The sequence below is a fragment of the Onychostoma macrolepis genome, chromosome 15 (assembly GCF_012432095.1).
Source record: "Onychostoma macrolepis isolate SWU-2019 chromosome 15, ASM1243209v1, whole genome shotgun sequence".
Taxonomy (NCBI): Eukaryota; Metazoa; Chordata; class Actinopteri; order Cypriniformes; family Cyprinidae; genus Onychostoma; species Onychostoma macrolepis.
Window position 1 is genome coordinate 26,897,127 of NC_081169.1, and position 14,770 is coordinate 26,911,896.

The 14,770-nt window shown below is 32.7% G+C and overlaps 1 protein-coding gene across 2 annotated transcripts in view; it reads left to right on the top strand.

Moving 5' to 3' along the window:
- Window positions 1-14,770, top strand: part of clstn2b (calsyntenin 2b) — a 56,479-nt gene that overhangs the window by 4,444 nt on the left and 37,265 nt on the right. For both annotated transcript variants that reach the window (XM_058744527.1, XM_058744526.1), the window contains one exon: window positions 3,724-3,846. In XM_058744527.1, the coding sequence (XP_058600510.1) occupies window positions 3,724-3,846 (123 nt within the window). The remainder of the gene's footprint in view (window positions 1-3,723; window positions 3,847-14,770) is intronic.

Consider the following 14,770-nt stretch of genomic DNA (forward strand, 5'->3'; position numbering starts at 1 on the left):
TGTGTGTGAGTGTGTCCGGAGAGTCTGCTGAACTCTGCCGTGTCTCATCTCCAGTAATCTTTGCAGAATTAAGTTCAGCTCAGTCCATTAGTGCAGCCTAATGGAAGCATCTGAGAGTTTAGAGTGACTTAATCAGGCATCTTCACATTATGTGGTAAGAGAGAAGTGATTTTGGGCGTTACTGACCCTACAATCTTAAAGAAGAGAGCATGATCCTGGAAAAACAAGACAAATGAGGGGGAAATGGCTTTGGAATGGATCTGGAAATCTCACAACTTTTGTACTCTGTCTTATTCAGGGTTTCTGTGGGTCATGGCATTGAATGTTTCATGCATTGTTTTCCAATACAAATATATACTAAACATCCCTACAATAAGATTCATTTACGTGAGATGCAAAATGAAGATATAAAGTCTTGTTTTCTGCAACACTGAACAAAATTAAGAGAGTTTATGCTTAAAGCATGCACGAATATCTGCCAGTGGGGTATGAAAAAACTATCACTTCAAACTAAGTAGATTTTTCTGAATCTGTTTTATTATTTGTTTTGTTTAGTCTGATGTGTTCTTGCTTTAATCACATATTCACTTCATTTTGTTTTCTGATCAATTTCTATACTTCTTTTGCAAGTAAATGTATCTTGATTTCAGAATCTTTAGACATTTTTTACTGTAAAAAAGACAAAAATACTAAAGAAAACATAACTTTAAATATTTCCATAGTCTAGTGGTTATGAATAAGTAGCTATTCAAGGCTTAAGCTATTATTTTGTAAAATGAATTAAAAGTAATGGAAATTGTATTTTTTGCAAGTTGTATTTTTAAACATTGAAGTGTTGCTAATACAACTTTTTGTGTGCTCCCTATACTTTTACATTTTTACAACATGAATGAGTTTTGTTCCCTTCAATTTATTAATTTACTTTGTCTTAAAAAGTTGTTTAACAAGTCTTAAAATTACCTTCATAAAACCTGCAGAAACCCTGTTATAGCTGACAGCATCTAGCAAAGTACATACTACCTACATCCTTATTCCTTCCCTTATATAACACAAAAACTATTTATATGCTGAATGAAAACAACAATCATTTTCATACCTCACTAAAATGAATATATTTTATTTATTTATTAATTTCCTGTAACCTAGTTCTGTCATTCTCTCTGTGCTCTGGGCTCATTTCCTTCCATAAACGATGAAATGAAAGGAACCATTTTGGCTCTAAATGCACAAGCCTATAAAGGAGCCATTCTGGCTCTGCGCTCCCACAGAGCCTCTGTATCACAGGTACAATGAAGCAGCAGGGGCACAGTCGCACTCCCTTAATGCCCACTGCCCTGCTGCTGTGGAAAATGCTGATCATCATGAGCGCTGTGGTTGGGAGTGAAGCCACGAGCCTTGTTTATTAGTACTACCACTAACTGGATTCATGCTGAGGAAACCCTTCTCCCAGAAATATGCTGTTAATGCCATATCTCATAAAGCAGACCATTATGTTGTAGAAATAAAAGACACTGAAGCAGATTTTCAACTTTCTATCAGAAAATCACTTTTAGGTCACTGATTTTGATATATTTTAATATTTTAAAATGTAGCAATGTTTATTATTTTCCTTTCATTTAAATTCTTTCTCAATGCTAACTTGGTAAATAATACTTATAATAAAAAAAGAAAGAAAGAAATATAAAACATTTAAAACACATTGATCTCAACAAATAAAGATATTACTTTCGAAAGTTAACAACAAGGCCCAAAATATGCAGTTCATATAATCATATAATCAACACAATACCAGGTGAACCAACTGAAGTAAACTTATTTTATAAAACTTTGATATATTACAACTATATATTAAATGTATGCTATATTAAAACTATATATGTATATATATATATATGATTAATTGAAATAGTCTCAAATAGTCATTTGTCATGAACAGGACAGCAGTGGTTGCGAAGTGCAATTTTGATTCACAAAAAGAACCAGTTCATATTGCGGTCACATCATACTTTATGCACTTTATGTTTTGGCGTGTAGCGTGCGAGAACAACTATACTTGTTTTCTTGTCATTATTTTGTTGTACACGCTGTTTTTTAAAATGATTACAGTCAATCCTGATTACATACTCTGTATAAAATATGACTTGTTTTGCCATGGGGTTGTAGACTCGGCAGCAGATTCATCAGCTGATAAAAAGCCGTGTGGGAAATCAATATCAAGCTGATTGAAATAAACACTGTGATTAATTGGGGAAAGAATACATTTACAATTATTATTCATATATTTTTAGCTACATTAAAACTAAATTCTTGCTAGAAATACCCATTTTACAAAACACGAAGGCATTGGTAAGAAGAGAAAGGAGAGCGAAAGAGAGAGCATGCATTTGGGTGGGAGATTGGACGCTCAGGATGTAGGAAAACCCATAACAGCTGCCAGCGGATTAAAATGGCTTTAAGACAGATTAACACTTTATTTCCTCTGTTGTGTATGTGAGAAAAAGAGAGAAAGAGACTCTTTCGGTTGGTTCTGTGAGCTTTTCGATTGACCCAGAATGAGAATCTATTACTGTGTTGATTTAGTGCATCTGTAATAGTTTTAATAAATATGTTTTCCACTCTGCAGGGTATAAAGTGGACTGCTGTGTTTATCAGTCAATCAAAGTCCTTGTTTTACATGTCTTTCAAAAGGAAGTCAATTTTTAGTGATTTGGCCCCCATTCAATCTTACATTCCCCATTTCCCTCATCTTTCTTTCTGTCCTCCATTCTTTACCTCTCTCTCCTGTGCTTCTCTCAGCTTTGAGTGGCTTTAGTTGGTCTCTCTGGGACATAAAACAAGTAAATGATATGGCCTTGACCTTTAGAGGGCATGCTTTATTTCTTATAAGAAGAAAAATTGTGGATGATCAGGTGCACATGTGGGTTGACCTTTCCGAGGTGTAATTCACAAGAGACCATAAATGAATTACAAATGATTACATATTTTCATTTTCTGTCTCTATTCTCTCTCTATTCTTCTATTCAGTGTCTGGTTAGAAATCTAACAATACTGATTGTACAAGGTCTTAAAGATCAAAAAATGTCTTTAACGTCTCATATACAGTCTTTTTTTGATTAAAAAACATAATTCAATGTACAATGTAAAAAATGATTGGCTGCTATAAGCTGCCAGCTCATTTTTAAACGGTTGGTTATAAAACGCACTGATTTATGATTCAACTTCAGACTGCAATATGGGCTCGGCAATGTGTATCTGCCTCAATTATAGTCTTTCTTTATCGCACATGCATGTAATTTGATTTTGAACATGAATTTTCTCCACAAGTGCCTACAGAGTCTTGAGGATTTTAAAAACTGCTGCATTTAAAGACAGATCGACTAAAGAACAATCCAGAAAGTTGCTGGTCGCTGTCCTAACATTGTTGTGTGATGTTTACAACAACCGGTCTCCTTAAATAAACACTGAAGAAAATTTGGCTTGCATTCTTTCCTTCTTTCATTTTTGATATGGAAAGAAAAGTTCAGTCAGCCTGATCAAGCACGGCTCAAAGGGTGACATTCATTGCAGTGTGAATTGATTGGCAGTATTCTGAGAATCATGCCATTGTGAACATCACAGAGGTTGCAATCTTGTGTTTAGAAATGCAGAAGAATTTCAAAACAGATTTAAAATGGTTTGCTTTTGAAGTAAATCGAAGATCATCTCTCTCTCTCTTTCTATTAGTGAATAAGCACAAGCCGTGGATTGAGAGCTCATACCACGGCGTCATCACAGAAAACACAGATGCGGTTCTGCTGGATCCTCCTTTAGTGGCTCTGGACAAAGACGCTCCAGTTCCGTATGCTGGTAAGAAAGCAAGAAAAAGATCTATCTATCTATCTATCTATCTATCTATCTATCTATCTATCTATCTATCTATCTATCTATCTATCTATCTATCTATCTATCTATCTATCTATCTATCTATCTATCCATCTATCACCTATTGTTCTATCCATTCATTCATCCATCACATGTTGTTCTATCCATCCACCCGTCCATCGTCCATCCATTGTGAAACTATCATTCAGTTTGTCTTGATAAACTTTCCTTCAAAGTTAAAAATACAGTCATATATACTGTATGACTTTATTTGAATTTTCATGCAATTTATTAGATGTAAATTTGAATGTCAAATCTGCATCCTGTTTTCTGCCTCACTTCAGTTGAAAATGTACCTCAGTTCAGTTCTGAAAGGCGCACAACCCTGCAGTTTCAGACTGGAATCAGTATCAACTTGGAATTATAAAGCGTCTCAAAGCAATTTAACAAGATACTGGTGGAATTCATTTTAAAATAACAATTAGCATACAGTGGGTACGGAAAGTATTCAGACCCCCTTAAATTTTTCACTCTTTGTTATATTGCAGCCATTTGCTAAAATCATTTAAGTTCATTTTTTTCCTCATTAATGTACACACAGCACCCCATATTGACAGAAAACACAGAATTGTTGACATTTTTGCAGATTTATTAAAAAGAAAACTGAAATATCACATGGTCCTAAGTATTCAGACCCTTTGCTGTGACACTCATATATTTAACTCAGGTGCTGTCCATTTCTTCTGATCATCCTTGAGATGGTTCTACACCTTCATTTGAGTCCAGCTGTGTTTGATTATACTGATTGGACTTGATTAGGAAAGCCACACACCTGTCTATATAAGACCTTACAGCTCACAGTGCATGTCAGAGCAAATGAGAATCATGAGGTCAAAGGAACTGCCTGAAGAGCTCAGAGACAGAATTGTGGCAAAACACAGATCTGGCCAAGGTTGCAAAAAATTTCTGCTGCACTTAAGGTTCCTAAGAGCACAGTGGCCTCCATAATCCTTAAATGGAAGACGTTTGGGACGACCAGAACCCTTCCTAGAGCTGGCCGTCCGCCAAACTGAGCTATCGGGGAGAAGAGCCTTGGTGAGAGAGGTAAAGAAGAACCCAAAGATCACTGTGGCTGAGCTCCAGTCGGGAGATGGGAGAAAGTTGTAGAAAGTCAACCATCACTGCAGCCTCCACCAGTCGGGGCTTTATGCAGAGTGGTCCAATGGAAGCCTCTCCTCAGTGCAAGACACATGAAAGCCTGCATGGAGTTTGCTAAAAACACCTGAAGGACTCCAAGATGGTGAGAAATAAGATTCTCTGGTCTGATGAGACCAAGATAGAACTTTTGGCCTTAATTCTAAGCGGTATGTGTGGAGAAAACCAGGCACTGCTCATCACCTGTCCAATACAGTCCCAACAGTGAAGCATGGTGGTGGCAGCATCATGCTGTGGGGGTTTTTCAGCTGCAGGGACAGGACGACTGGTTGCAATCGAGGGAAAGATGAATGCGGCCAAGTACAGGGATATCCTGGACGAAAACCTTCTCCAGAGTGCTCAGGACCTCAGACTGGGCCAAGGTTTACCTTCCAACAAGACAATGACCCTAAGCACACAGCTAAAATAACGAAGGAGTGGCTTCACAACAACTCCGTGACTGTTCTTGAATGGCCCAGCCAGAGCCCTGACTTAAACCCAATTGAGCATCTCTGGAGAGACCTAAAATGGCTGTCCACCAACGTTTACCATCCAACCTGACAGAACTGGAGAGGATCTGCAAGGAGGAATGGCAGAGGATCCCCAAATCCAGGTGTGAAAAACTTGTTGCATCTTTCCCAAAAGACTCATGGCTGTATTAGATCAAAAGGGTGCTTCTACTAAATACTGAGCAAAGGGTCTGAATACTTAGGACCATGTGATATTTCAGTTTTTCTTTTTAATAAATCTGCAAAATGTCAACAATTCTGTGTTTTTCTGTCAATATGGGGTGCTGTGTGTACATTAATGAGGAAAAAATGAACTTAAATGATTTTAGCAAATGGCTGCAATATAACAAAGAGTGAAAAATTTAAGCGGTCTGAATACTTTCCGTAACTGTAGTTCAAAAAGGAAGTCTTTCTTTTTACCCTCCCTCCCTCTTTTTACTCTATTCTTTCATTTTCCATCTCTGATGATTTAGTGCCACTGGCGGTTTTTGTTTTCTCTCCATAAAATACTATCAGATTTAACAATCTCTTCTCTTTCTTATTCCTCCTAAATAAATGAGTTCTTTAGGGAGTGTTAGTGGAGTTTATACTGGCAGAATTCTAGTCAGACAGCTGCTGCTGAAAGACAACCAAACCCTTCAGAAAGACAATGAGATCCCTGATATCTAACACACACACACACACACACACACACACACACCCTAAAATTGAATCAAAATGAAGCCATGACATGTATCTATGAATAATCTATATACTTTACATACCACTCTTGGTGTACTTCAGTATTACAGAAAATAATAGTACAAAATATCACCCAACACTATTGCACTGCTCCTTCAATTAACTTCCCCTTTGATCTACATTAATTTGCATATAAGTTTCTGCAGACATACAGAGCCCAAATGAAGCTGTTTCACTGTGACTCTGTGAAAGAATCGAGTGCTTTTTGCATGGGAAAATTACCTTGCATTGAGTTTTCAGAACATTGCTAGACACCAAAATGATATCAATAAGAAACACACACACACACAGTGACATCTGTGCATCTCCACTGTTCGGAAGCACCAATATCACCACAGCAGAACTGATACTGAAGCTTAGATGTTTGCTTATGTTGTTTTAAAAATGCCATCTGTTCACATCTTCCCCAACATATACTTTCATGTGATTTATTGGCACATGTGACCTTTACACAAACATCCCTGACTGTATTCTGACAAGAAAATTAATTAACTAGTGTACATAATATATTCCCTTGAGAGGAACGGAAAGAAAGAAAGAAAGGATAAAGGGGTTCTAGGTTATAGTCTGATAAAAAAAATATACAGAGCAAGAGTGTATTATTCTTCATATTAAACCACCAAAAACAAGCTAAATAATTATGTTGTTACAGGGACAAAAATATATATTAATATATTTATGTTACATATTTCATTTTTTATTTTTTTTAATTAAAATAAAAATTTAAGTAAAAGAAATGACATTTTCTGAAATCACCCATCATTGGCATCTGTGGAAAAAAATACATTCATACTCTTCATACTTGTAATATTTTAAAACAAATACTATTTTGTAATATTTAGAAGTATTACAATTTAATATTTGTAATTATTTACAAATAATTGTATAATATTTGGTAAATTTTATTATTGTGTATAATTAATTAATAATTACTTATTTATAAATAATGTATTTATAAATAATTTAAAATAAATTACATTGTTTTTTAATTCACCCATCACTGAAAGTACATTAATACAGGGTAACTTATTATGCATATATATTTATAATATTGATAAAGAAATCATACTTAATATTATATATTTAAAAATATTATAATTTAATATTAATTTATAATTAATGTTAGATGTTAATGTTAATTAAAACAGATAGATAGATAGATAGATAGATAGATAGATAGATGTGAACTATAGAAGTTTAACGCTGTTAAGTTTATAGCACTTCAACTTCACTGCTTCAAACCAAACCAAACCAAGAAAATATTCTCCATGCATGCAGAAACACGTGTTTGATTGAAATAGGTTTTTGTTTGACACTCAAACTGTCTTCAATGTGTGTTACAGGTAATGTACCTATAAAATGTAATTAAATATAAAGTGTGATTAATGGTTCTCCAGCAACCACCGATGAAGTGTAATTAATTAAGAGGGCGTAATTTATGTTGAAGCGAAATTGAGTTTGTTAAGAGGGTAATTGCTGGCAGGTTACAAAACAACATGTTGAATAATTGATGGGTGTAATGCTCCAGTGATTTGAGCAGAACGCTGTAACGGAGCAACGGTTTATAGAGAGTTGAGTGGATGAAAATAGCCAGAGGTTCTTAAAGTCAAAGGTTGCTGTGAACGCAAAATCAAATGCAAGGTTCATCATGTAGTTGCAAAGCAATGCTTTGATAGGTTTTAGTCATAAATGCTTTAAAGAACTTTACCTTAAAATAAATAACAGTGTAGACAGTATAAACCAAAGGTACAGTTATGGTTATAAAAGAGGATAAATCCAGCTATTCTGAAGTTTCAGAAGGAATACATAGATGGAAGTTATGTAGTCCTTCTGAAATGTGTCTTAACCACTTTAAGACACCAGGATCTGGAAATAACATTTATTAAGTGCCAAATGAGAGCAAAAATGCTGTTACAGATGAAAAATAGACTATTTGCCAGTGGGTGCCCACAATGGGGACAATGTTTTTGTGAAAGGTGCAATATGCAAGGAAAATGGCTAAAAATTGTCATTGTCATTGGTTGAAAAAATATGTATTTTTATTTTAAAATATTATAAAATTATATATGAAATAAAATAATATTATTTTTATATTATACATTTTTTATAAAATATATTAATATATACAGTATATATATTATTTTAAAATATAAAGTTGACCATTTGCCAGTTGGTGGGCACAAAGGGAAAATTATGTTTTGTGATAGGTGCAATATGCAATAAAAAATTGATAAGAAAATCCCACTGTTGTGAAAAATAGATATATTTTATTTTTAAATATTGTAAAATTATATATTATAATATATTCATATATGAAATAAAATAATATAAAAATTATATTTTATTATAATTTACATTATGGTATTTTGATATATCTAACATAATATATTAATATATTATTTAAAATTAAAATAAACCATTTGCTACTAGGTGGGCACAAAGGAGACTTTATGTTTTTATGATTAAAAAAACATTGTCATAGGTTGATTTAATTAAAAATATTACAAAATTATATATTATAATATATTTATATACAAAATATAATAATATTTTATTATAATAATTGTATTATGTTTATATAACATTATTTTTATATAACAAATTAATATATAAGTACAAGTGTGTGTGTGTGTGTATATATATATATATATATATATATATATATATATATATATATATATATATGAACTATAGAAGTTTAACGCTGTTAAGTTTATAGCACTTCAACTTCACTGCTTCAAACCAAACCAAACCAAGAAAATATTCTCCATGCATGCAGAAACACGTGTTTGATTGAAATAGGTTTTGTTTGACACTCAAACTGTCTTCAATGTGTGTTACAGGTAATGTACCTATAAAATGTAATTAAATATAAAGTGTGATTAATGGTTCTCCAGCAACCACCGATGAAGTGTAATTAATTAAGAGGGCGTAATTTATGTTGAAGCGAAATTGAGTTTGTTAAGAGGGTAATTGCTGGCAGGTTACAAAACAACATGTTGAATAATTGATGGGTGTAATGCTCCAGTGATTTGAGCAGAACGCTGTAACGGAGCAACGGTTTATAGAGAGTTGAGTGGATGAAAATAGCCAGAGGTTCTTAAAGTCAAAGGTTGCTGTGAACGCAAAATCAAATGCAAGGTTCATCATGTAGTTGCAAAGCAATGCTTTGATAGGTTTTAGTCATAAATGCTTTAAAGAACTTTACCTTAAAATAAATAACAGTGTAGACAGTATAAACCAAAGGTACAGTTATGGTTATAAAAGAGGATAAATCCAGCTATTCTGAAGTTTCAGAAGGAATACATAGATGGAAGTTATGTAGTCCTTCTGAAATGTGTCTTAACCACTTTAAGACACCAGGATCTGGAAATAACATTTATTAAGTGCCAAATGAGAGCAAAAATGCTGTTACAGATGAAAAATAGACTATTTGCCAGTGGGTGCCCACAATGGGGACAATGTTTTTGTGAAAGGTGCAATATGCAAGGAAAATGGCTAAAAATTGTCATTGTCATTGGTTGAAAAAAATATGTATTTTTTTATTTTAAAATATTATAAAATTATATATGAAATAAAATAATATTATTTTTATATTATACATTTTTTATAAAATATATTAATATATACAGTATATATATTATTTTAAAATATAAAGTTGACCATTTGCCAGTTGGTGGGCACAAAGGAAAATTATGTTTTGTGATAGGTGCAATATGCAATAAAAAATTGATAAGAAAATCCACTGTTGTGAAAAATAGATATATTTTATTTTTAAATATTGTAAAATTATATATTATAATATATTCATATATGAAATAAAATAATATAAAAATTATATTTTATTATAATTTACATTATGGTATTTTGATATATCTAACATAATATATTAATATATTATTTAAAATTAAAATAAACCATTTGCTACTAGGTGGGCACAAAGGAGACTTTATGTTTTTATGATTAAAAAAACATTGTCATAGGTTGATTTAATTAAAAATATTACAAAATTATATATTATAATATATTTATATACAAAATATAATAATATTTTATTATAATAATTGTATTATGTTTATATAACATTATTTTTATATAACAAATTAATATATAAGTACAAGTGTGTGTGTGTGTGTATATATATATATATATATATATATATATATATATATATATATATATATATATATATATATATATATACTTTTGTGACAGTTGTTTTGTCTGTCAGATGAAGAACTAGAAATGGAGGAAACCTCACGTTGTTTTGTTTCAAATCAAAAGAGACAAGAGACTGAAGGGGAATGAGTGATTGAATTGAAAGAAAGCGGGAGTGACAGAGGGAAGGAGAGAAAGCATGTCAACGCTCACTACTAGGCACTTGAATGATAAAAGACAGCATTCGGTAATGTGTGTGTGGTGAGGGGTCACTGTGAGTGCAGACGTATACGACTCCCTGAAGGTCTATAAGACACTCCGTTTCTAAGATGGACAGTAAATCACAGCTGCCTACGGCGGCCTGTAAACACTGATCAAACACATGGCTGTAAATGAGACACACTATAGTATGGCTGTGTCCAAATAACATACAGAGGTTTCAGTGTCAGTGTGCAATGTCTGCGTAACCTCATACATTCATTTAGTCAGTTTTTGTAGACATAGACATGTCCTCTGCTAATAATGCAATTCTACAATCTTTTGCATGCAATTCAGAAAGAATAATAGTGTCAAAGGAAGGTTTAATAAATTTTATATATATATATATATATATATATATTTCCATGAAAAAATACAGACTGTAGTCCTTTCATGTTTGTTTGGCTATTTCAAAAGCTCATTTGAACTACATCATTAGATGTGATAGTATGGTCCATATCTGAAAACTCATTATAGGTGGTTTTAAATTCAATAAAGCTTTATTATCTTTGATAAGGTTCACACAACAAGGTACATGACATTTAAAAATATACCTAACATAAAAACAACAAATAGATACAAAAAAAATCATCTAGTCTGCTAATAGCATTTTCTTTTTAACAGACTCTTTTCAACCATACAAAAGCATCGCCTAACTGAGAAGCAAAGCATGTAGTTTCAGACACAGCTTTGGAGATTATTTAAACTGTTTTTGATTGTTTTAAAGGCCTATGCACCAAAATTATGCCTTGAAAACTAAACAAAGCTCCAAATGTAAATGGGTTACAGGTCAGTATTGATTAAAAAAAGATAAATGCAAGTAATAAGAAGCAACTAAAGCTAATAATCATGCATTGCTAAGTAGTTTGTTGTTGATGTCTAAGGTTGCATGTCCCATCAAACTCAAGTTAAATTAGAAGCAAGTTAAATTAGACAGATGGCAACATATAAAATGAAATGCCCTTAACCTCAATAAAAAATGAAGAAGACATCAAAAGGTAAAAAAACAAAAAAAAAAACAAATTAGTTGCATTAGATGCAAAAAATACATTAATTGCATTGTGTTGTAAATTATTGACTGCAGAAAGAAGCGTGAGGATGTTTAGAAACCAAAACTGACAATTTTCCAAGTTTCCTTTTCAGCATTTTTACATGAATCATTATGCATATTATTACAGTATATGCAGCTAAATATACATCTATATCTAATTTAACTGTATATTTAATTAATAATAACCCCGTTATTTGGTGTTGGGTTCAGTCACCATATATATAAACCAACACCAATAAAAAGGTATATAAATACAACATATTAAAGATCATAAAACTTTAAAATTAGATATTAATACTTATATATTACATTAAATCGGTATTGTATGAAAACAGTCTTTTCTGAAGTGAAAATGGTTGAGAGACACTGGTTTAAAGAATATCCTGATGGTAATGCATTGGGAGAAGAAGTGAGAGTAGAAACAGATTGTCTGAGGAAGACTGGAGGAGACGATATAGGCTGGAATTCTATTGTTCAAGGGGTTTCTCTCTCTCTCTCTGAGCTTTGTGTTCAGCTGACAGCTTATTGGAAATACTGGAGAGCATGTCAATCACAGACATACAGTGTGTGTGTGTGTGAATCCTTTTAGTGATCCAGCCTTCAATTCATGCACTCCATACTGATTTTTCATACCTTCATAACGAACGCTGTCACGTTCATCTCTACAGCCATATTTATGACTATAGAGCATAGCATGAATATATATATATATATATACTGTACATATCACAGATACTGAGCATCACGGGTCTGTTTATGTCCAAACTACACATCCTCTATACTATTGTGTGTTACTGCACAGCTCTCAGGAAAACATCATTCATATCCCTCATATCACTCCACAGTCTCTTTTGTCTCTCATAATAAAAAAAATAATTCAACTTAAATTAATATTTCATGTCCATTTACTAATTTATTTCTAAGATAATGTGGATTTTTCCATCAGTATTGCAAAATATACCCCCTCAGGATGATAAAGCTTGCGATAAAAACGTCCATCACTTACATTTAGATTCATGCATTTAGACGCTTTTATCCAAAGTGACTTTCAATAGAGGAATCAATTTATTCCTGATGCACAGGATGTATTAAAAAACAAGAGAATTAAAACAAAATTGCCATTTATAAAAAAAAAAAAAGTAAACCAACAAATAAAAAATAGCGCAAAATAAATGCAAGAACACATGCTGTGTGAAGGCCCCCTTGCTACCAGTGTCAGTGAATTTGATAAAAGCAAAGCTGAAAAAACCCACACATACTTCTGAATGCTTTCTTTTTTTAATGCATGAATGCACTATTATTCTGTTTTAGTCTTATGCATCCACGCATGCACAGAGATAGCCAATGAAAGATTGTGAAATATTATTCAACAAAGGGATTGCTGCTTTTTGCTCCATCTCTCTGGCTCTTTCTCTCTCTGTTGTTTTGTATATGTGGGTTTATTCTGAAGATCAAAGAGAGGAGAGATGGAGAATACTCTTATCTGTGCCGGACAGCAGCACTGTTTTACACAACACACACACACACACTCATTTTAATAACTAGATTTCACCAAAAGTGAGGATGTTCAACTCATGCAAAACTCATCTGCATTGTGGGCGGCTGTTAGGATCATGCTGCTCATTTATTGTGGTGTTACATGGTTGCTACGCTGTTGTAGGTGGTTGCTAGGTGGTTTCTTACTAGCCAAGATGACCTCCATATGAGGTAATGTCAGCTTGACTAACATTATAAGTGGACGTCAAATAGATATTTTACATTACATTTAGTCATTTAACAGACGCTTTTATCCAGATCGACTTACAAATGAGGACAATAGAAGCAATCAAATCCAACAAGAGAGAAATAATATGTAAGTGCTGTGACAAGCCTCGGTTAGCCTAACGCTGTACACGTTGCAAGGTTTTTTTTTATAATAAATAAAAAGAGAACAATTAGATAGAATAGAAAAATAACAGAGAATGCTAGTGTTAGAGGGTAATTTTTTTATAATAAATACAAAGAAAACAAGTAGATAGAATAGAAAATGCTAGTGTTAGAAGCTCTTTTTTTCTTTTTATGAAAACAAGTAGTTAGAATAGAAATTGAATAAAGAGTGCAAGTGTTAGGGTCAAGTGTTTTTTTTTCTAAAGAAAAAAAGAAAACAAATAGATAAAATAGAATTAAAATAGAGAGTGCTATGTCGCGGTTATGCTACTGTGCTGGAGCAAGGAGCAAGGAACGTGGCGCATGCAGGAGAATTGTGATAAACAGACTTTAATCTTCTTACACAGGGATACACAGGGAAACACAAGACAAAACACAACACGCCTGATACTATAGAGTTAGAGGGTCAAATGTTAAACCGCAGGCCAAAAGCCTGGAATAATTAAAAGTCTTGTATGCTACCAAGGCTGCATTTGTTTGATCAAAAATGTGATAAAACAGCACCATTGTGAAATATTATTACAATTTAAAATAACTGTTTTGTAATATACTGTAAATGTAATTTATTCCTGTGAGTCAAAGATGAATTTTCAGCAGCATCATTATTCCAGTCTTCAGTGTCACATGATCCTTCAGAAATCATTCTAATATTCTGATTTGCTGCTTAATTATTATTAGGTCTCAATTATTACGAATGGTTCTTATTATTATCAATGTTGAAAACGGTTTTTGCTGTTTAAGAATTTTGTAGAAACCATTATGCATTTTTTTTCAGGATTCTTTGTTAAAAGGTAAAAAGAACAACATTTATTTAAAACAGAAATTTTTGTAATATTATAAAATGTCTTGTGATATTATAAATGAAATGCATCCTTGCTGAATAAAAGTATATATTTTAGTATGTGTTGCCGTTTCCACAAAAAATATTAGGTAGCAAAAACTCTTTTCAAAATTGATAATAATATATGTTTCTTTGAGCAGTAAATCAGCACATTAGAATGTGCTGGTTCTGAAGGATCATGTGACACTGAAGACTGGAGTAACGATGCTGAAAATTCAGCTTTGCATCACA